Genomic DNA, 22,500 nt, shown 5'->3' on the forward strand with positions numbered 1-22,500 from the left:
GAACGCGCTCCACACACACACATGACAGGCAGCCTGTCATGCTCGGACGCCTTCTGCATTCACTAAAACAGTGTGTTCTTTGCGTGTGGAGAAGGACAGATATGCGCCGGGTGTCAGTGAAGATCTTGATTAATCGATTACTTGTCGAATCAATGAATTAAAGCATCCAGAAAAAACTCAGTCTCGCGCAGAAGACGCGTAATGATAATAAGCTCCATGGCTTATTTGTGTGCTGTCTGGAACATTCGTCTTTGACAAGCGATTGGGAAGGAGCAGAAAACAAGTGGAAGGACTTTTCTTGTTTGTTTGGAGCTGGTGTGGCGCGTCCGTGCGCGCGTTTTCATTCTCCGGGACTTCCACCTCCTGTGTTCTTGGATAAAATGAAAGTTTGGACTTTTCTCCAGTGTCTCGCCATCCTGCTCGTCCTCCTGTGCGTGGGATCGGAGTGCGGGACGGTCCTGAGAAACACCCGATCCAAACGCGAGCTGGTGAAGATCAGAGAAGCCAAGCTGGTTTTCCCGGGGGCTTGTGGCACCAGGCTGCCCCGGGGCAAGCGCTCCCTGCCGGGGATGGACCGCCGTATCCCCCGCCAGCGCCGGCGCTCCTCTCCAACCGAGGATGCGAGCTCTTCCCGGGGGAAAGCCGTGTATTTTACGGGCAGGGGAGACCAGCTGAGACTCAAGCCTGGAGTGGAGATACCAAAGGGCAATTTCACCCTCCAGATGTGGGTCAAGGCTGAGGGTGGCCAGCGCTCTCCTACTGTCATAGCTGGTAGGAATAGTTTTGTGATTTTGCATTGAGGTAAAGTTTTATATGCGCACATTTGTTCATTTCTGAACTCATTCATTCATTTTCCTTCGGCGTACTCCCTTGATCCATTAAGGATCGCCGTAGCGGAATGAACCGCCAACTACTTAAACAGTGGATGCGCTTCCAGCGGCACATTTTTGAGCAGTGACACGGTAACTATAATGTTTAACACGCTACTTAGAATAAAATAGCATGCAAGTATGACTCCTAAACAACATTAGCGCTATTTCATTGACTGTGAACATTGTAGGTGTGTCATTGTCTGCTCAATATGCTTCTGTCTAAATGTGCGAATATAAAACCAACTTTACCGCAATTGTGTTTGCGTGACATGGATGTTGTGCATGTGAATGATGGGGCTGGTTTGCAGTATTAAGTGCTGAACTTGTGGATAACATCTACATCGATCTGTCGGATTGTGTGTCAGACGATTAGGTAATCGCGTCAACGCGGAGACTCCGCACGCTTTGGGAGTGCTGTATATTTAGGGCTTGTGCGACTGGAAATATTTGCCTTCATTAGTGTTAATGTAGCCTGTCCGAAAGCTTAGCTGTGCAGTTTCAGATCCGACAGAGATAGTAAGACTATAACATGAATTTTTATTCATTAATGTCAGTATATAATATCAATATGTTAGTGTAATAACAGTATAAATATTAATACATTTATTTTTTGAATGCTTTAAAAATTTAATTTTATTTCATTTCCTTCGGCTTACTCCCTTGATCCATTAGGGGTCGCCGTAGCGGAATGAACCGCCAACTGCTTGGGTTTTAAACAGTGGTTGCGCTTCCAGCGGCACATTTTTTGAGCAGTGACACGGTAACTATATTGTTTAACACGCTACTTAGAATAAAATAGCATGCAAGTATGACTTCTAAACAACATTAGCACTATTTTATTGACTGTGAACATTGTAAGTGTCTCCATTGTCTGCTAAATATGATTTCCAGGTTACTTTTCGTGAATGTTTATCATTGATATCAGTATATAATGTCAATATATTAGTATAATATCAGTATAAATATTAATATATTTATTTTTTGGATGCTTTAAAAATGTAATTTTATTTAATATATTTTATTTCATATTTTTTTGTAATTTTATTTCATATATATATATATATATATATATATATATATATATATATATATATATATATATATATATATATATATATATATCCTGCAACAAAATGTCATGCCAATACATAAATCAATTTGAACTTGAAAGGGTGGGGAGGGGGACAATTTATAATTGTAATTAAAATGTTTTAATACATATTACATATAATTTATTTATTTATTTATTTATTTATTTATTTATTTATTTATTTATTTATTATTTGTTCAATGAATTACTCTAAAACTGTAATTATATGGAATTGTTATGTACATATTTATAATGCTTTGGCAATAGGCAACTGCAACAAAACGTCATGCCAATAAAGCAATTTAAACTTGAATTTGAGAGAGAGAGGGGGAGAGAGAGAGAGAGAGAGAGAGAGAGAGAGAGAGAGAGAGAGAGAGAGAGAGAGAGAGAGAGGGAGAGAGGGTCTTCCCCTCCCCGTGCTTTCGCGCGTTTGGAGAGGCACCGGCCGGTTTTACACGCACGATCCTCGAATCCCCGAAAGACCCCAAACGCCCCCATTTCCACACAAACACGCGGGGAAAGTGAAGTGAAGGTGCAGAACAGATGTCTGGAGCGCATGCGCGTCCGACAAACACACACACACACACACGCACAGACACACACACACACACGCTGGATCTCCTTCAGTTCCAGCAGACCTCAAAAAGCACAGTTTGCAAACACGACCACTGTGTGTGTGTGTTTAAGTGAGTAAGCATTACAACATCGCTCGATCCCACCCTCCGCCGACAGAGAGCGTAAAAGACACGACACAGAGCCGTCTGTTTTCCAGCCACGAAGCTGAGAGTCCAGCACTGATGCTGCATTGGGCATCTCTGCGGTGCGTGTGGCATCTGGTGGCGATGCGGACCCTCAGATTCCCACCACACTGAGATGACGTCATCTCTTTCAGGCTCGCAGCATGGGACTGAATGCGTGCATATGCTGCACTGGATATGGATATGATGAAAAATTAATATAGCTTCGCTCTCAAATGGTGTGGCTTTCGGTATATTTGATTTTCTCTTTGTGGTAACAGACTTTTCTCGTGGAAAAAATCGCCTATATTCCATGAGAGAAAAAAAAAAAGAATCAGCCCAATTTTAACCACAATTAAAAGTAATATTTACGTAAACAGAATGCAAAAATTGTTTATATTAGGACAATACATCAGACTTTCAGGTTTTGTGCAAACTTTAAGCAAAATTAGCACAATAAATAATATTAAAAACAAGTTGACATGATTTATTGACCAATGATTGTGTGTGTGTGTGTGTGTGTGTGTGTGTATATATATACATACATATATATATATATATATATATATATATATATATATATATATATATATATATATATATATATATATATATATATATATATATATATATATGTAAAATATAATGTATGTATGTATATGTATGTATATATATATATATATATATATATATATATATATATATATATATATATGTAAAATATAATGTATGTATGTATATGTATGTATATATATATATATATATATATATATATATATATATATATATTATTTTAAGAAGAAAAAAATTTTTTAGAAGGAGACTGCACTGTGGCGCAGTGGGTAGCACGTTCGCCTCACAGCAAGAAGGTCGCAGGTTTGAGCCTTGGCTAGGTCAGTTGGCGTTTCTGTGTGGAGTAAGTTGTCTGTAGTGTATGTATGTGTGTGAAGGAGAGTGTATGGATGTTTCCCAGTAATGGGTTGCAGCTGGAAGATCATCCACTGACTAAAACATATGCTGGGTAATTTGGCGGTTCATTCAGCTGTGGCAACCCCAGATTAATAAAGTGTCAATTATTCTGTTCATCAATGCAATGCTTATTTAATTAAAAAAAATTGTTAAATATTTATTCAAAAAAAAAAAAAATGATTTCTTATTGTATGTAGTTTCAAATCAAATTATGTCACCAGTCATTATTGCTTTTATTACTATTACAATTATTAATAATAATAATAATAATAATAATAATAATAATAATAATAATAATAATAATAATAATAATAATAATAATAATTTTGAATTGGGTAGGCTAAATTGTCTGTTTCCCAGAGATGGGTTGCGGCTGGAAGGGCATCCGCTGCTTAAAAACTTGCTGGATAAGTTGGCGGTTCATTCCGCTGTGGCGACCCCGGATTGATAAAGTGACTAAGCTGAAAAGAAAATGAATGAATAATAATAATAATAATAATAATAATTACAGTAATTTATGAAGGATCATGTGACTCTGAAGACTGGAGTAATGAAGCTTAAAATTAATCTGTAAAATCAATAAAATCATTCATTCATTCATATATTTTCTTGTCGGCTAAGTGCCTTTATTAATCCGGGGTCGCCACAGCAGAATGAACCCCCAACTTATCCAGTACGTTTTTACACAGCGGATGCCCTTCAAGCTGCAACCCATCTCTGGGAAACATTAATTTAATAAAAAATAAATAAAATGTCTAAATTCTGTATTTCTTTTCTTCTTTTCGTTCTTAATGCTAATTAAAGTAAGTCTGATGTCTGCTAGCAAATCATTTCCATTAAAATATAAATTTTTTTAAAGGTCTTTGGAGAATCTGTCTCAGTATCTTCAGTGTTAGGATTTTACAAAGAACAAAGAAACAGAAAAAAAAAAACAAGAAAAAGTGATTGATCTGGCTTATGCAGACATGCTTAATCTTTTAAATCTAATTCATGCCTGTAAGAATGAAGACATAAGGCCGTTGTTTTGAAGGAGGCCGGTGCTTATTTTTAGCAGCCGCTCTTCTTGTTGTTGTTTTTGCACTGTTAGCCTTAATGTGGAGAATTAATGTTGTTTTTGTTGCGTTTTGTCTTGTTTTTTTGAGCTTTGTCATGTTTTCATTCCATAATAGAGAAGACTGACGGGTACCAAGACGCTGGCGAACAGAGTATGTGCTGATAGAGTTAGAATGTCTGAGTATTTGTCCAAGAATTATATATATATATATATATATATATATATATATATATATATATATATATATATATATATATATATATATATATATATATAAAGGGACTAAGTCGAAAGGAATATATATATATATATATATATATATATATATATATATATATATATATATATAAAGGGACTAAGTCGAAAGGAATATATATATATATATATATATATATATATATATATATATATATATATATATATATATATATATATATATATATATATAAAGGGACTAAGTCGAAAGGAATATATATATATATATATATATATATATATATATATATATATATATATATATATATATATATATATATATATATATATTCCTTTCGACTTAGTCCCTTTATTCATCAGGGGTCGCCACTGCAGAATGAACCATCACCAACTTTTCCAGCATTTGTTTAATGCAGCGGATGCCCTTCCATCTGCAACCCAGTACTGGGAAACACTCATACACACTCATTCACACACACACAGACACTCATACACTACGCCTAATTTAGATAATTTCCCTATAGCACATGTGTTTGGACTGTGGGGTCACCCCCCCCCTCCCCCCCAAAAAAAACAAAAAAAAACAAAAAACATACTGTCTTGGTTTCAGCGAATCCTAATGTTTACTGTGATCAGATGATTAACAATGGTTCAAGAGCATGTCAGAGCAAAGGAAAGAAGAAAGAAAAGTGCTTAGCTGACACTGATCTTCCATTATGATGAGATATAAATTGACTTACACAGCAGATCTGATCTGAGATACATGCTGCACTTGACTGCTTAGGTGACAACAAGGACACTTAAAGGGGTAGTTCACGCGAAAAATGAATATGTCCTGTTCCTTTACTTCACTTTTTTCTTCTTCAGTAGAACATTAAAAGGAGATTCTGAGCTGAATCTGTGCTGATTTGTTTTTCAAATATTTCCCAAATGATGTTTAACAGAGCAAGGACATGTTCACAGTGTTTCCTGTAATATTTTGTCTTATAGAGAAAGTCTTATAGGTTTTATTTCGGCTAGAATAAAAGCAGTTTTAAAGCTTTCAATATTATTAGCCCCCTTAAAGAGCCCCTATTATGGGTTTTTGAAAATGATCTTCTGTGCTGTGTGCAACACAGCTCTGAGTGAATGAAAACATCCAGCTGATGTTTAAATCTGAAAGTGCGCTGTGTTTAAAGCTATACATTTTTAAATAAAAGATTAGACTCAGAGTCGTTTAAATGATTCAGCATTCGTCCGGATCTTTTGCCTGTTTGTATCGACTTTGACATGAAACAATACCAAATACAGCGCATCCGGAAAGTATCCATAGCGCTTCACTTCTTCCACATTTCTTGATGTCACAGCCCTATTGCAAAATAGATTAAATCCATTTATTTCCTCATCGTTCTACTCACAATCCTCCATAATGACAATGTGGAAAAAGAGTTTTTGAAATTGTTGCTAATTTATTAAAATTAAAACACCTGAAAAATCACAAGTACATCAGTATTCACAGCCTTTGCTCAATACTTTGTTGATGCACCTTTAGCAGCGGTTACAGCCTCAAGTCTTCTTAAATATGATGCCACAAGCTTGGCACATCTGTCTTTGGAAATTCAAGCTCTATCAGGTTGGATGGGAATTGACGGTGTACAGCCATTTTCAGATCTGTCCAGAGATGTTCAATAGGATTTAGGTCTGGGCTCTGGCTGGGCCACTTAAGGATATTTACTGAGATTTTGTGAAGACACTCCATTGATATTTTGGTGATGTGTTTGGGTCATTGTCCTGCTGGAAGATGAACCGTCGCCCCAGTCTGAGGTCAAGAGCACTGTGAAGCAGGTCTTCATTCAGGATGTCTCTGTACATTGCTGCATTTATCTTTCCCCCTATACTGACTAGTCTTCCAGTTCTTGCTGCTGAAACACATCTCCACAGCATGATGCTGCCACCATGCTTCACTGTAGGGATGCTATTATCCAGGTGATGAGAGCTGGATGCTTTTCTCCAAACGTAACGCCTGGCATTCACTCCAAAGAGTTCAATTTGAGTCTCATTAGAGCAGAGAGTTTAGTTTCTGATGCTCTGAGAGTCCTTCAGATGCTTTTTGGCAAACTCCAGGTGGGGAGTGTCTTCCGTCTGGCCACTCTACCATACAGGCCTGATTGGTGGATTGCTGCACAGATGGTTGTCCTTCTGTAAGGTTCTCCTCTCTCCACAGAAGAATGCTGGAGCTCAGACAGAGTGACCATCGGGTTATTGATCACCTCCCTGACTAAGGCACTTCTCCCCCAATCACGGCCAGCTCTAGGAAGAGTCCTGGTGGCTCAAACATCTTCCACTTACGGATGATGGAGGCCGCTGTGCTCATTGGAACTTTCAGAGCAGCAGAAATGTTTCTGTAACCTTCCCCAGCCTTATGCCTCAAGACAATCCTGTCTCGGAGGTCTACAGACAATTCCTTTGTCTTCATGCTTGGTTTGTGCTTTGACATGCACTGTCAACCCTGGGATCTTATATAGACAGGTGTACGCCTCTTCAAATCATGTCCAATTAGCTTAATTGACCACAGGTGAACTCCAATGAAGCTGCTGAAACATCTCAAGAATGATCAGTGGAGACAGAATATACCTGAGCTCATAGTAGAGCTTCGAGCCAAAGGCTGTGAATACTGATGTACATGTGATTCTTTAGCATTTTTATTTCTTATAAATTTGCAACAATTTCAAAAACTCTTTTTTCACTTTGTCATTATGGGGGATTGTGTGCAGAATGTTGAGGAAATAAATCAATTTAATCTATTTTGGAATTTGGCTCTAACATAAAAACTCGGATCCGGTAAAACGTGAACGAGCCTTTCCCTCAAATGCCATTGGAGTGCGAGTGTGTGTATGTGGGATTGATTACGACTGAAGATGAGTGAACATTAATGAAGGAACATTTTGATGATTAATACAGTAATCTACCCTGCAACGGGATTCGTCAGCCATTTCTTAAAGGAAGGATCAGAAAAGACGGTCCCACTTTATATTAAGTGTCCTTAACTACTATGTACTGACATCACAAAATAAATACAATGTACTTACTGTGTTCATAATGTATTTGAGAACACTTGTGTTGCTTATGAGTGGGGATAGAGGTTGGGTTATGGACAGGTTTGGTGGTATGGGTAGGTTTAAGGGTGGGTTAAGGTGTAAGGGATGGTCAACAGTGTATTTACAAATGTAATTACAGATGTGATTACATGTATTTAATCAAGCATAAGTACACAGTAAATACATGATTTAAACAATAAGTACATAGTAGTTAAACTATTAATACCTGTGTAGGTACATATTAGTTAAGGCCATTTAATATAAAGTGGGACCGAAAAGACTATTGATGTAAAGGACTTTGACAAGAGCTTGACAGAAACTTTATCAGTACACAGTTCATGGATCAGTTTCTCCCTCCATTTCACAAGTGTAATACCCCATTTACACGGGGCTCCAACATCAACACTTGATGGAGGGCGTGTCTGAAGTTGAGGCTGACGCGACTGTCATAGCAGCATCAGCCAATGAAACAAGTTTGCAGTCGGCTACTGTCTGAGCTGGGAAATTTGCATAAAGCAATCTGATTGGCTGACGCATCTGTTGGCACTTGAATAGTTGAGAAATTCCCAACTTCTGCAGTGAGCAGCGCCACTGAAGCAGCCCCGTCGAATCTAGGGGTGCTTTCACACCTGCCTTATTTAGTTCGAATGAATTGCACTAGAGTTTGTTTCCCCTTTTGGTGCGGTTCGTTTGGGCAGGTGAGAATGCAGCAATCGTACTCGAGTGCGCACCAAAAGTGGACCAAATAAGCGTACCGAGACCTGCTTGAAGAGGTGGTCTCGGTACGCTTTCAAACGAACTCTGGAGCGGTTCGTTTGTGGTGAGAATATGATCCGTACTAAAACAGGTCCAACCGCAAAAAGTACTGCACGTTTTGGACTAATCCAGCTGCCGTAGGCCGATGCGCTGTGCATTATGGGATATGGAGGAAATATATTTGTTGACAGCGCTTTACCAACAGAGAGAGAGAGAGGGGAAAACATTACCTGATGGATCGTTGCTAATATTTCCGCAAGATGACCATGTCGCAGTTTAGCTAAATTAATTCACGTCTCCTCCTGAAGTGACGAGCGATGCATTAAACACTGTTTTCCAGCCGCGGCCGCGCTTCATTTTCGTAATATATAGTTTTTCTTTAAAGCAGGTATACAATCAGCCAGCGCAGTCGTCCCTCCAGAGTAAAAGGTTTTGTTTACCTGCAGGAGTTCACTGGCATTTTCCCGCACGTCAATTCTGACCAATCAATAAGCAGTTTAGGAAATATGTTCAACAACATCTGGCCAATGAGAGATGTGGATTTCGTCAGATGACTGCATTTTGGTTCGTTTCAACTGGTTCGGACCAAAGCCAGCAGTGTGGTGTGAAAACGACCCAAAGACGGCAGAAGATGCAACAATGTATCATTTATTACTAGGGATGTAACGGTATCAGAATTTCACGGTACGGTAATACCTCGGTATGAATGTCACGGTACGGTATTTATTGAATCATTTACAGGAAAAAACAAAACTTATGAAAATACTCCAAAAAAGTGCCAAAAGTGTCAATGACATACAAATTAGCCATCTATCTGTAAGCTTTGAAACAGGAACTTCAATTTTAATAACAAAAAAAAATATTAAACCATGTAAAAAAAATAAAGTTTCAATTTAGTATTGTTGAAAACTCATCACATTCAACATTTAATCACTCACTCACTTAGATAGAGATGGGTTTAAAGGAAAATTATCATATAAATATAATCTGGTAAAAGCTGGTATCTCTGGGCATTTACAATGTCCCCTGCAACAGAAAAAAACCCTCTCATTTGGGACTGAGGTTTCTGGGACAAGAGAGAGATGGCTTGGCCCAGGTTGACAGCAGTGGGTAACGTTGTGCATTGTCTTTCCCCCACTTGAGAGGACAAACCATGAGTAAGATAGAGGTCTCATGTCTGCATCAATCTGAACAGTGTGCTGACAACACCGCTATTCAGTACGCGCGCGACAACACAGCTGATAAGAACTCGCGCGACAACACCGCTATTCAGTACGCGCGCGGCGACAACACCCGCTTTAGAGTTTTCCGGCTCTTTTTCATCCCCATCATGCGACTTTGGTAATATCGAAAAAAATTAATATTGCGGTATGACGGTATTTACAATACCGTTACATCCCTATTTATTACCCTTGGTCCGGACCAAATGAAGCGAACTACAGATGTGAAAGCACCCTAAAATGGCATTTAAACCCACATTGTTAGCATTTAACACTCAATAGAGCACATGAGGTTCACCTGAGGTCATCGTCAGGGGCGCAACTACACATTTACTGAGGGGTATGCGGGTTCAAACTTTGTGTGATCCCTCTTATTTTAGATTAATTAATTAATAATAAATGAAGACAAATTTTCAGATTAATCTTATAACTTTTGACATTATGTATGATTTGACAGTTTATTTTGATAAAAATAAAAACAAATCTAAACAGTTACATCTACATGAGCACTTTCGGCTGTGGGACTGCATGTTATTGTGTTAAATGATTTTAAATTAAACAATAACAATATTATATTCGTTTAAAATGCAAAATAATGTTTTTTAACAAAACATATTTATTTATTTTTATTATTTGAAACTTTTAATGAGGATAATTTTAAAAATAGTTTTGGCACAACGGCGCCCCCCCATGTGTGGCGCCCCTATGCGCCGCATATACTGCATACCCCCTTGTTGCGCCACTGGTCATCGTTGTCAATTTTCTGCAGCCCTAATCTCGAAAAACATCTAGTCGAACATTATGTGCTGTCATCGTGGCGAAGATAAAAGAAATCAGTTATTAGAAATGAGTTATAAAGTTTAGAAATGTGTTGAGGAAATGTTCTGTCTCCTAAACATAAATATGGTGATATATAATTCTGACTTTAACTGTATTTATTATTGTACTTTCCCACTTATAGGTCTCTTCGACAAATGCTTCTACGCCTCTAGTGATCGTGGATGGCTCTTGGGAATTAAATCCGTGAGTGAACAGGGAAACCGCGACCCGCGTTTCTTCTTCTCCCTGAAAACGGATCGAGCTCATAAAGTTGCCTCCATTCACTCCAACGCCCGATATCTGCCCAATCATTGGGTTCACGTGGCCGTTACCTACAACGGCCTCTTCATGAAGTTATACATCAACGGCGCTCAGACAGCGGTCAGCAGGGAGCAGTCAGGTGATGTCTTCAGCCCACTCACTAAAAAGTGTAAGGTGAGTTTCATTCTTTTAGCACATTTTACACTGTTTCTTTCAAGAAATTGACACACTATTAAATTTATATTGTATTTTTGTTAGTAGTGATGCTTGAGTGTGTACACTACCTGACAAAAGTCTTGTCGTCTATCCAAGATTTAGGAACGACACATAATAACTTGACTTCTAGTTGATCATTTGGTATCAGAAGTGGCTTATATAAAAGGCCTCTAGGTTACGCTTCTTTGAGCATAATAAAATATGATCATGTCTTGATTTTGAATGGTTTGATTAGGACAGTAAGGTCTGAGTCTGCTTAGACTAAAGTCTCATCACTGAACAGAAATAATGTCCAGTATAGATTATAAAGTCCTGCTGCAGTGGAGACAGAATGAATATTGTGTCCGACTCCATCATGAGCTTGGAGGACTGCATCCATACATCTCTGACATGACTCAAATCACTGATTAATAAAGTCATCTGGAATGAAGAAGAAAGCGTTCAGCAGGACTCCCAGAGCTCATCAAGATCCTTTGGATTCATCTTCAACGCCTCCTCCTTCATCTTACCCCAGACATGCTCAATAATGTTCATATCTGGTGACTGGGCTGGCCAATCCTGCACCTTCTTTGCTTTTAGGAGCTTTGATGTGGAGGCTGAAGTATGAGGAGCGCTATCCTGCTGGAGAATTGTCCCTCTCCTGTGGTTTGTAATGTAATGGGCAGCACAAATGTCTTGATACCTCAGGCTGTTGATGTTGATCATCCACTCTGCAGATCTCTCGCACGCCCCCATACTTAATGTAACCCCAAACCATGATTTTTCCTTCACCAAACTTGACTGATAATTGTAAGAATCTTGGCTCCATGCTGGTTCCAGTAGTTCTTCTGCAGTATTGATGATGATTGATGCAGATCAACAGATGATTGATCAGAGAAATCCACCTTCAACACTTTTCCAAATGATCAACTAGAAGTCAGGTTTTAAAGCAAGAGTTAGAAAATAAGCAAAAAGTTAGCAAGAAGGTTGCTGGTTCGAGCCCCAGCTGGGTCAGTTGGCATTTCTGTGTGGAGTTTGCATGTTCACCCAGTGTTGGCGTGAGTTTCCTCCGGGTGCTCCGGTGTCCCCAACAATCCAAACACATACGCTTTAGGGGAACTGGGTAAACTAAATTGGCCGTAGTGTATGTGAGTGTGTTCAAGAGTGTGTGGCTGTTGGGTTGTGGCAAGAAGAGCATCCACTGTAGAGATCTGCGCGGGACTAAATTTTGAATACCGCTTCCGTCCGCTTCTGCCAGGTTTTAGCCCGAACCCAACCGCTTCCGCTTATATTCAGCATTTGTTGTCCCGCTGCCCGCCCTGCCCCATTTTCTATCTGCCGCACCTGTTCCCACTAACATACGGTTGGAGAACAAAACCGAAAACCACCCAGCTCTACAGAGTCCAGACAGCCTATAACAAGCTGTCTGTATAATCAAACACACACACACACACACACACACACACACACACACACACACACACACACACACACACACACACACACACACACACACACACACGCACATATAGACAGCAACAAACAAGCTAAACGCAGCATTACGCTGTCTCATTCACACACACACACATACATACGCGTGCTCGCTCGCTCGGGAGTCGGGAGCGATATTGTTAGACCGCCTGCTCTCGCCCAAAATTAAACCAGCTACTGACCGCTCCCGCGATTAATTCGGAGATTTATTTCCACGCCGTACGAAATCTGCTCGGGTCCTGCGGCAGACCTCTTATCCACTGCGTAAAACATGTGCTGATAAGTTGGCGGTTCATTCCACTGTGGCGACCCCTGATTAATAAATGGACTAGACTGAAAAGGAAATGTATGAATGAATGAATGTGTCCATATTGCAAGCTATTTGGAAATGAAATGTCTAGTAAATAATAAATGTTAATAAACCTAACCAATTGGGGTCAAGGGATAATACACCCCCCACACCCCCCCCCCCTCCTTCAAAAAAACATCCGTCATTATTTATTCAACCTCCACTTATTCCAAACCTGACCTTCTTTCTTCTGTTGAACAGATATTGTGAAGTTTTTTTGTTCCTGCTATGGATGTCATTGACTGCTTTTCCCCTTAAACATTCTTCAGAGTATCTTCTTTGCTGTTAAGCAGAAGAAAGAAATGCACACATGTTTAGAAGCACTTAAAAATATAGTTTTTTTGAGTGTGACCTCCTTAACAAAAATGCATTTGCTGAAGCAAACATGACATTTTAGTGCGCTTCCATGTGATTTGGAGCTCTATTGCCACGACTCTTGTTTCACAAGTCTACCCGAGCACTCATCTCAAGTGCCATGCTGTACCATGTAAATACCTGCGCATGTTTTTTTAATCTGGCATCTGTAGGTATGCTTTTGAGGTTTTGCTGAAAGTGCATGTGGAGGCACATTTTTCCTCGTGAGCCTATGTTGCTGAACTGATGCCATATGTTGAGCCAACAATGCGAAAGTGCTGTATGTTGAGCTGGCGAATGTCTTCCAAAAGTTTTATTGATAGCACCACAGTGTTTACACTGCGGAAAGTCCACCCGGCCAAGGATAACTCGCATAGCTTGTTGCATTTACTGGAAGACTATACTATAGGTGGACAGCTAAATCAGGGTTATTTTTTAAATTGATATCTCCCATGTTGATAAACAAATTCAAATCAATGCTTCAGTGAAAAGTTCCGTACATTTAAATGAACTCGGAAATGTTGACATTGCATAATATTTCAATACTTACGGTACTTATGTGAGGAATATACTATCAGGATTGTCAGATATTTATAGACAGGACAGCAATGAACAGCTCTTATGATTAATAAAATGATTCATTGACTAATAAGTCAGTTGTTTCACTGATTAAATGCACAGTATGTAAGATTTAATCATAAATAATGACATTAAAATGTTCAAATTTAGAGAAATAAACAATTTTAACTAGCGAGGTGGAACAAGTGCTGTGTGTTCATGCTAATGCAAATTTCTGGTAAACTGTCACTTTAATAGATGACTACAAGATAAAGTATTTGATTAAAAAAGACAGTGCTATGTCATGGTTTCTCAATCCTGGTCTTCGTCCCCCACTGCTCTGGGGTGTGTTTCCCAAAACCATCGAGCCAACTAAGGTTGCAAGTTCTGTCGTTACGAACATAGTTTGTTGATTTGCCGTTTTCCCAAATCTGTTGCTCCAACAAACATTCATAAACTGCGTCGTGTCGACGCCTAGTGGTACTGCGCGCTGACATACAGTTGAATTATTAGCCCCCTTCAAATTTTTTTCTACTTTTTAAAATATTTCCCAAATGATGTTTAACAGATTCAGGAAATTTTCACAGTATGTCTGATAATATTTTTTCTTCTGGAGAAAGTCTTATTTGTTTTATTTCGCCTAGAATAAAAGCAGTTTTTAATTTTTTAAACACAAATTTAGGGACAAAATTATTAGCCCCTTTAAGCTATATTTTTTCTCGATAATCTACAGAACAAACCATCGTTATACAATACCTTGCCTAATATCCCCGCCTGCCTAGTTAACCTAATTAACCTGGTTAAGCCTTTAAATGTCACTTTAAGCTGTAGAGAAGTGTCTTGAAGAATATCTAGTCTAATATTATTTACAGTCATCATGGCAAAGATAAAATAAATCAGCTATTAGAGATGAGTTATTAAAACTTTTATGTTTAGAAATGTGCTGAAAAAATCTGCTCTCCGTAAAAATAAACAAGCGGTCTAAAAATTCAGGGGGGCTAATAATTCTGACTTCAACTGTATAGCACCAATGTGCTCACGGAGACCCGAGTTCGATTCCCCGCTCGAGGTCCTTCGCCGATCCTTCCCCTCTCTCTGCTCCCAATGATTTCCTATCTGAACATTCTACTGTCCTGTCATAATAAAGGTGAAAAAAAAACTTAAAAATAACAAAAGTATAAGACTTTAAATAAGAATTTATGAATAACCGAAGTGAAATAAAGGATTCTGGTGCTCAGGTAGAGAGGAATGAAGGACAATGGACTAAGAAACAATGCACACTGCCAGAATATGTGGCAGTCCATGCACGGGGCTCTTCTAATAGGCTATTTATTTAAATCAGCTGTATTATATAAAGACATGCGAAATATACAGATGGGTCAGGATTTAGAAACACTGCTGTATGCAACTTCAAGTAAACATATAAACATAATCAATTGATCTGATCTTAAACCCAAGGTGCTGATGGTGGGTGGAAATGCCTTGAACCACAACTACCGAGGCTCCGTGGAACGTTTGGGTTTGTGGCGACAGGCCTTGTCCCAAAGGCAGATCATGAGGGACATGCATGGACGGGAGGACCCTGAGGACCTGGTGGATTTGGTGATCCGGGAAACCTTCGAACATCCAGCGCGCAAATGGCTCGCAGTAAAAGACGGAAGCTTCCCAATTCCCGATGATGGTCCCCGTGCTGGACTAGGCTCTTTAGACACCACTCTGGAGCCTCCAGCTTGCGGACAAACAGTGTGCGATAACACTGAAGTGGTGCGCAACTATAATCACTTCTGGAGCTTTCGCCAACCCAAAACCGTCCGTTATCGCGTCGTGAACGTGTTTGACGACTTTCAACGGAAACCTACTGTCACGGATCAACAAATTCACCTGCAGCATCAGCATCTGAACGAAGCCTTCAGCATGTACAACATCAGCTGGGAGTTGACCGTACACAACGTCAGCAACTCCTCGTTGTACAACCGGCTGGTGCTCGCCAACTGTGATATAAGCAAGGTTGGCGATGACGATTGCGATCCTGAATGCAATCACACGCTTACTGGATTTGACGCGGGATTCTGCAAACCCAGGCCTGAAAAACACAGGACTGAATGTCCTGAGCGCAAACAAGGAAATGGCGTCTGCGATCCGGAGTGCAACTGTGAGAACTACAATTACGATAACGGAGATTGCTGCAACTCCAGCGTCACCGATGTGACCAAAACCTGCTTCAATCCCACTTCTCATTTAAGGTAAGAGACATTTTACATTTATGTTTAGCCATTTAGCAGATGCATTTGTCCAAAGTAAGCTGACTTACAACTGAGGAGGCAATACACACAACAAGTGCTGATTACACAAAGGCAATGTTAGTGCTTAGAGAATTAAGTGCTAGAACAATGAGAGAGTGTTTTATATAGACCTTTTTCTTGGAACGCAAAATTACCCATTATGCTTTGCGTGTATGCGCAAGGAGAATGCAAAGAACTTCCGGTCGGCAGCTGATGCGTGTGAACAGTCACATATGGACAGCTTTGAAACGATAGTTTTAATCTGTTACCTGCTTTTATCCACTTTGAACTAATCCTGTTGTCCATCAGCGCCATCTCCTGGACTGATCATTTAAAGAAATGCGATCTAATAGGATGGAAAACAGCTGCTGTGAGGCGTTTTTCCCTCGTTGTCAGACGGCATCTTCTGCAGTTTAAATGAAGCCTCGTCATCGCTAAAGTCAACATTTTCTCTTTATTTCAAATATATAACCAGCCCAAACACATGTAGTTCACCAAAATGTTTGACACACACACGTAGCCTGTACTTTGCCACTGACACACTGATTTAATAACTGTGACAAAGTGAAAATATAGGCTAGTGTCATTTCGAAATGACAGAAAAACACAAACCGTGGTGAAAACAACACATGAAATAAATAGGGGTGTTCGAAATCAATCGAAATTTATGCTCAATTTCGATTATCGAATCCAACAATAAAATCGTCGATTCTGCCACGCTCCCATTTCATGTCAGCTTGGCTTGCCAAGCGGGAAAAAAACAGGCTTGTTGAAGTGCTTGTTAAACGGCAGACGCAGGAGACCCGTCGACAGAACTTAAACCCTCTCCTCTTTCAATGAAGTCGCCGGTGTGTAAGCATTTTGGATTTCCAGTGAGTTATGTTGACAACGTTCGTGTTGTCGACAAAAAAAAACACAGTTTTGCAAGCTCTGCTATGTACGTATTACGTACGGTTCGTCCGATAGACAACACCGGCATCGCAATCCTCCGCCCGCCCCCGTTGCAAATCCGCTCGCGAAAAGTTCACACTCAGGCCCTGTTTACACTGTCTTTGTTTTTAAATGGCATTTTAGAACGACAACGATTTGACATCCACAGTGGCGTGTGGCATTTCTGAGCAGCCCTCCTTCCTCTCTACCTCACAGACACAGACGCACACACAGCCATGCGCTCCAGACAGCAGGTCCAGGCAGTCAGAGGACTGCTTCAATCTTTCACTCACCTGTACTTCGTCATTTTAGCGAACACCTCAGATACTGTTGGCTGGTTCCTGTTGGTTGTGCGTCTTTTTTACCGACGCCATTATAACGACACAGATCACTGCCTATTCACGAGTCCCGCAGAAAAGTGATTGACAGGTGGTAATTATGTGTGTATCTTGCCTTTATTCATTTACTGTATGATTTGTTTATGGGTAAAACAAAGACCATGCAGGTCAGGTAGTTTAAACGGTAGGCTACAAATAATTAATTGGTCATTAATTAATTAATTATTCATTATCGAAAATCGAATCGAATCATGACTTTAGAATCGAAAATGTAATCGAATAGAGGATTTGGAGGATCGTGACACCCTTAGAAATAAAACACAAACGGCTCACGATTAGAATGAACAGCAAATCAGCCAGCAGAGGATCAATAACAGACTTTTATTGGTCATTTGTGTAAATTGCACGACTTTCATACCTGTTAAGTTTCATACCAGTACTCTGGTTTGCTCTCTCTCTCTCTCTCTGTGCGTGTGTGTGTGCGCGTGTATTTCTGACGGCAGACACGTGAACTAGGAGAACGTTTTTCTCGTATTTCTGACGCGCTTGAACCACATGTGACCGATTATAACGGCTTTAACAGACACATTTCTAAGTTGTGTGACACAAAAACACTCTGTTATCCATTACAAACGTCATTGAAACCCATTTTCGGAGCGCAAATTACCAGTTGTACACGCTGTAAACGGAAGTTTGTAGCATTCTACCGGAAGACGGTGGTCGCTATGGCGCCCTCCATGCAGCAGCCATGAAAAAGGTCTATAGAGAACCCTTAACCCTTAAAGACCAAAACAGCTGCCCGCAGCTAAAAATAAGTATTGTTCTGAAATGTTTAATAACTTTTGACTTGCTAATCCGATCCGTACAATTCAGAGATTGGCATAAAGAAGAAAGTCTCAGCTTTCCATCGCTGTAAAACATTACATTACCCGGACCTTCGGAGGCTCCGGAATCATTGTGGTTACGTCACCACATTTTGACAACGCTGATTTGACAAAGGAACGCTCGTGGCTTGTGTCTCTGGACGAACCAGACATGACGCATTGATGCATTGTCCCTCCTCCATGCCCAGATTGGTTTAAACTCGCTCTCTCTCAATCAATAAGCATAAGTTTTGCTTTGTGGACCAGCAATCAGCTATTTGAACAACCCAGAATGAGAAATAGGCTGTACAGAAGCAGCAGGGTCAACACCATGTCCATGCTGGCACATAAAAACTAAGAATGGTCCATATTGAATCTAGTTTAGTTATGTAACTAGTTATAGTATTGTAAATATTTACATCAAATTTTTTTACTGAGGATTTGCACCATGTTTATTTGGACTTTGACGCATTATTTATTATTTTCTTATTTTTTATTTGTTCATTGTAAGTGCTGTTGTTTATGATAACTGAAAATATATTATTTGGTCAAACTTGCTTCAGTGTTCTGTTATTGTGTAACAATCCTTCTGTTTAGTTCATCCCAGAACTTTTGGGCAGATACACTGTCAGTAAATAAATGCGCTAGTTTCTTCCCACTGAAAAACACCTTGAAATAACATTGAAATAAATTGCTATAACTTGCTCAGGGAATGGTGGATGAACACAAAATTTATTTTTAAAGCATAAATCAGCATAGCGTATTTCTAAAGACAAAAAAAAAAAAAACTTCATGAGGTTTTGTTTGTGATAACTAGAAAATGCCACTTTTTAAAAAACCGTTTTTATTAAAATTCTGGATTATTTTCTGTCTGTTCATATGTTTTTGGACCAAAAAAATATTTTAGACTGGACCTTTAAATGATACAGATTGAAGCTTCAGGTTCTCCTGTTTAAAATAATATATGACACTTGAGGCTGACTGCTAAAATAACAATTAAACTGCTTTAAAAAAAAAAAAAAAAAAAAAAAAAATATATATATATATATATATATATATATATATAGGCCCATTTGGTGTCCACAAAATACCTCTTGGTCTTTAAGGATTGACGTTAATTATTTAAAATTTAATTTTTTTCATTTTTTTCTTTCATTTTCGTTAACTATAATAACCTTGTTTTAAGGGGGAAGACATTGGCTTCCAAAGTATTATCTTTTCCCTACTATTGAAATTAATGGTTACCATGTAAATGCATTCTTCAAAATATCTTATTTTATGTTAGATAGATGAAAGAATAGATACTCTTAGGGCCCTATCATACACCCGGCGCAGTGTGGCGCAAGACGCAGCGCAATAGTCTTTTGGTAGTTTCAGCTTGGCGCAAGAGTGGTTTTGAGGCGTTGCGCTACGCTGTTTAAATAGCAAATGCATTAGCGCTCATTTGTGCGGAAGGAAGGCGTTCTGAGGCGGACCGCTGGCGCGTCGCTATTTTGAGAAACCATAATAGATTTTTCATTAGACCAAAACTAACCCGGTCTAAACTCCAGCGCAGAGTTGCGCCTCGCTTACACACTGCTTAATACACACAAGAGAGCAATACGCAAATATCTTTACATATGAAAAAATTAAATATTAAGGATATATATAGGATATAATAAGAATAGATATAGAATATAAATATAAAGGATTAAAATATTACAAAACATATTATTTTCTAGCCTACATAAATATGAAAAATCACTGCTTTCATGTCTTCTTCATCTCGGGAGGCTTTTTCAGTTCATTCATAACAATTTGCTTTTGTATAATGTTATTATTATTAGCAGTATTATTTATTATATCCATATTTATATTTGTTTTATTAAAAACAAGCTTAGATTTGCCCACCTGTCAGGTTTTAGACCATATGGGGCACAGCATGTGTGTTTGGAAATAACTCACACACTTCGGTATTATTGTTTATTTATTCGTTTGCTGGAAATTAGAACTGAATTTAGAAATAATTTTGACACAAATATTTGCGCTTAACAAACAAAAGTATTTAATTATAGACTAATTGATGTCTGTGCGTAAAGGTTTCCCTATCCAAGAGCGAATGTGAAATTAAGCGATTATCTCTCATTCTCACGCAGTAGATGCTCTGTTGAACAGTTTTCTGTTAATAAACTGTGAACTGTTTGCTTGTGAAATGCTCATTTTTTCCACTTAGACTTACTTTGCGTCCTGTAAATAGCGAATGCGCTTATGGCACGACGCAGCTGGGTCTTAAAGGGAATGGGAGATGAGACTCTGATTGGTTTATTCTCAAAACACACCTATAACTCATTAAGAAAATAAACTCAACCCTTTTAGACCATGCGCCACGGCGCAAGGCAGATTTCCCGTCCTTAAATTAGCAAAAATGCATTCTGACACGCTCTGAAATCGTTTGCGCCCTGCGTTTTGCGCTCTGCGCATGGACCGTCTAAATAGAGCCCAAAAAGTTAAGAACCCACTTGAAGGACAGTGAATGGTGAGTAAATAATACATTTTTGGGGTGAACTATCCCTTAAAGGATTACACACAGAACTGGAAGTGAAGTGTGCAGAAATATGGTGGTCTCTAGAACAGGGCTGATCTGTGTCATCTCTACAGGCAATTGTGGTTTACTACTGAGTCTCTTGCCGCCTTTCAGTTTGCATGCTCAGTTTTAAACACCGCCACAAGAACAAAAGATGGAAAGGAAATTGGATTTCTAAGTCGGAGTACCTGAGGCCACGGGATCGAAAGCACAACATGTTTACAATTCCAGCAGAATGGATACGGTCTGGTTTAACTTTTGTTCTTTGTGAAAGGTAGCAGTGTCCATTTGTTTCACAAAAAAACAGGTACGGCTTAAAGACACACAGAGTCATCCTAAGCTATGAGATTTGTTTTATTGCTGTAGGAAGTGTTTTTGGGTGGCCATTATTGTAGTTGGGTGAACTACAAAGTCAAATACAATCAGAATTTTACCTAATCTAAATCGAAAGATCACGTGAAATGATTTGAAGTTTACGGAAGTCTTAAGAGGCCATGCATTCAAGTATTTTCTCGTGATCTTGACATAACAACTGGTTTTCTCCTGATCATGACTTTTATTTTCTCGTGACCTTGACATGACATAGAGTTGTATCGCTGGCAGCCAGCTCTCTGCAACTCTCACATGGTCGCCCACTGAAACTAAGCAGCATCAGTACCTGGATGGGAGACCACATGGGAAAGCTAGGTTGCTGCCAGAAGTGGTGTTGGTGAGGCCAGCAGAGGGCGCCCAACCTGTGGTCTGTGTGGATCCTAACGCCCCAGTATAGTGATGGGGATTCTATGCTGCTCAGTGAGCGCTGTCTTTCAGATGAGATGTTAAATCGAGATCCTGACTCTCTGTGGTCGTTAAAAATGTCCTTCAAAAAAAGAGTAGGGGTTTAACTCTAGCATCTTAAAGCCAGCCTTTGTCCATAATGGCCTCCTAACCACCCCATATCATAACTTTACTTTAGTTATTTTGTTTTAGTCGTTTGGGATGCGGTGACACGCAGTCAGATATTTAGCCTAACAGATCAGCCACATATTATTATTATTATTATTATTATTGGTATTATTATTATTATTATTATTATTATTATTATTATTATTATTATTACTGGTATTATTATTATTATCATTATTATTATTATTATTATTATTATTATTATTATTATTATTATTATTATTATTATTATTATTATCATTATTATTATTATTATTATTATTATTGGTATTATTATTATTATTATTGTTATTATTATTATTATTATTATTATTAGTAGTAGTAGTAGTAGTAGTAATATTATTATTGTTATTATTATTATTATTATTATTATTATTATTATTATTATTATTATTATTATCATTATTATTACTGGTATTATTATTATTATTATTATTATTATTATTATTATTATTATTATTATTATTATTATTATTATTATTATTAATATTACTGGTATTATTTTAGTTGTTTGGGATGCGGTGACACGCAGTTAGATATTTCACCGAACAGATCAGCCAC

General features: G+C 38.6%; 1 protein-coding gene across 1 annotated transcript in view; it reads left to right on the forward strand.

The window, feature by feature from the left end:
- Positions 1-22,500, forward strand: part of pappaa (pregnancy-associated plasma protein A, pappalysin 1a) — a 174,558-nt gene that overhangs the window by 37 nt on the left and 152,021 nt on the right. The window contains 3 exon segments of the mRNA NM_001278805.1: positions 1-771; positions 10,953-11,245; positions 15,477-16,261. The exon segment at positions 1-771 is cut by the window's left edge and continues 37 nt beyond it. Of these exon segments, the coding sequence (NP_001265734.1) occupies positions 381-771; positions 10,953-11,245; positions 15,477-16,261 (1,469 nt within the window). The 5' untranslated portion in view covers positions 1-380.

This window comes from Danio rerio, chromosome 5 (genome assembly GCF_052040795.2).
Source record: "Danio rerio strain M-AB ecotype USA chromosome 5, GRCz13ab, whole genome shotgun sequence".
Classification (NCBI taxonomy): Eukaryota; Metazoa; Chordata; class Actinopteri; order Cypriniformes; family Danionidae; genus Danio; species Danio rerio.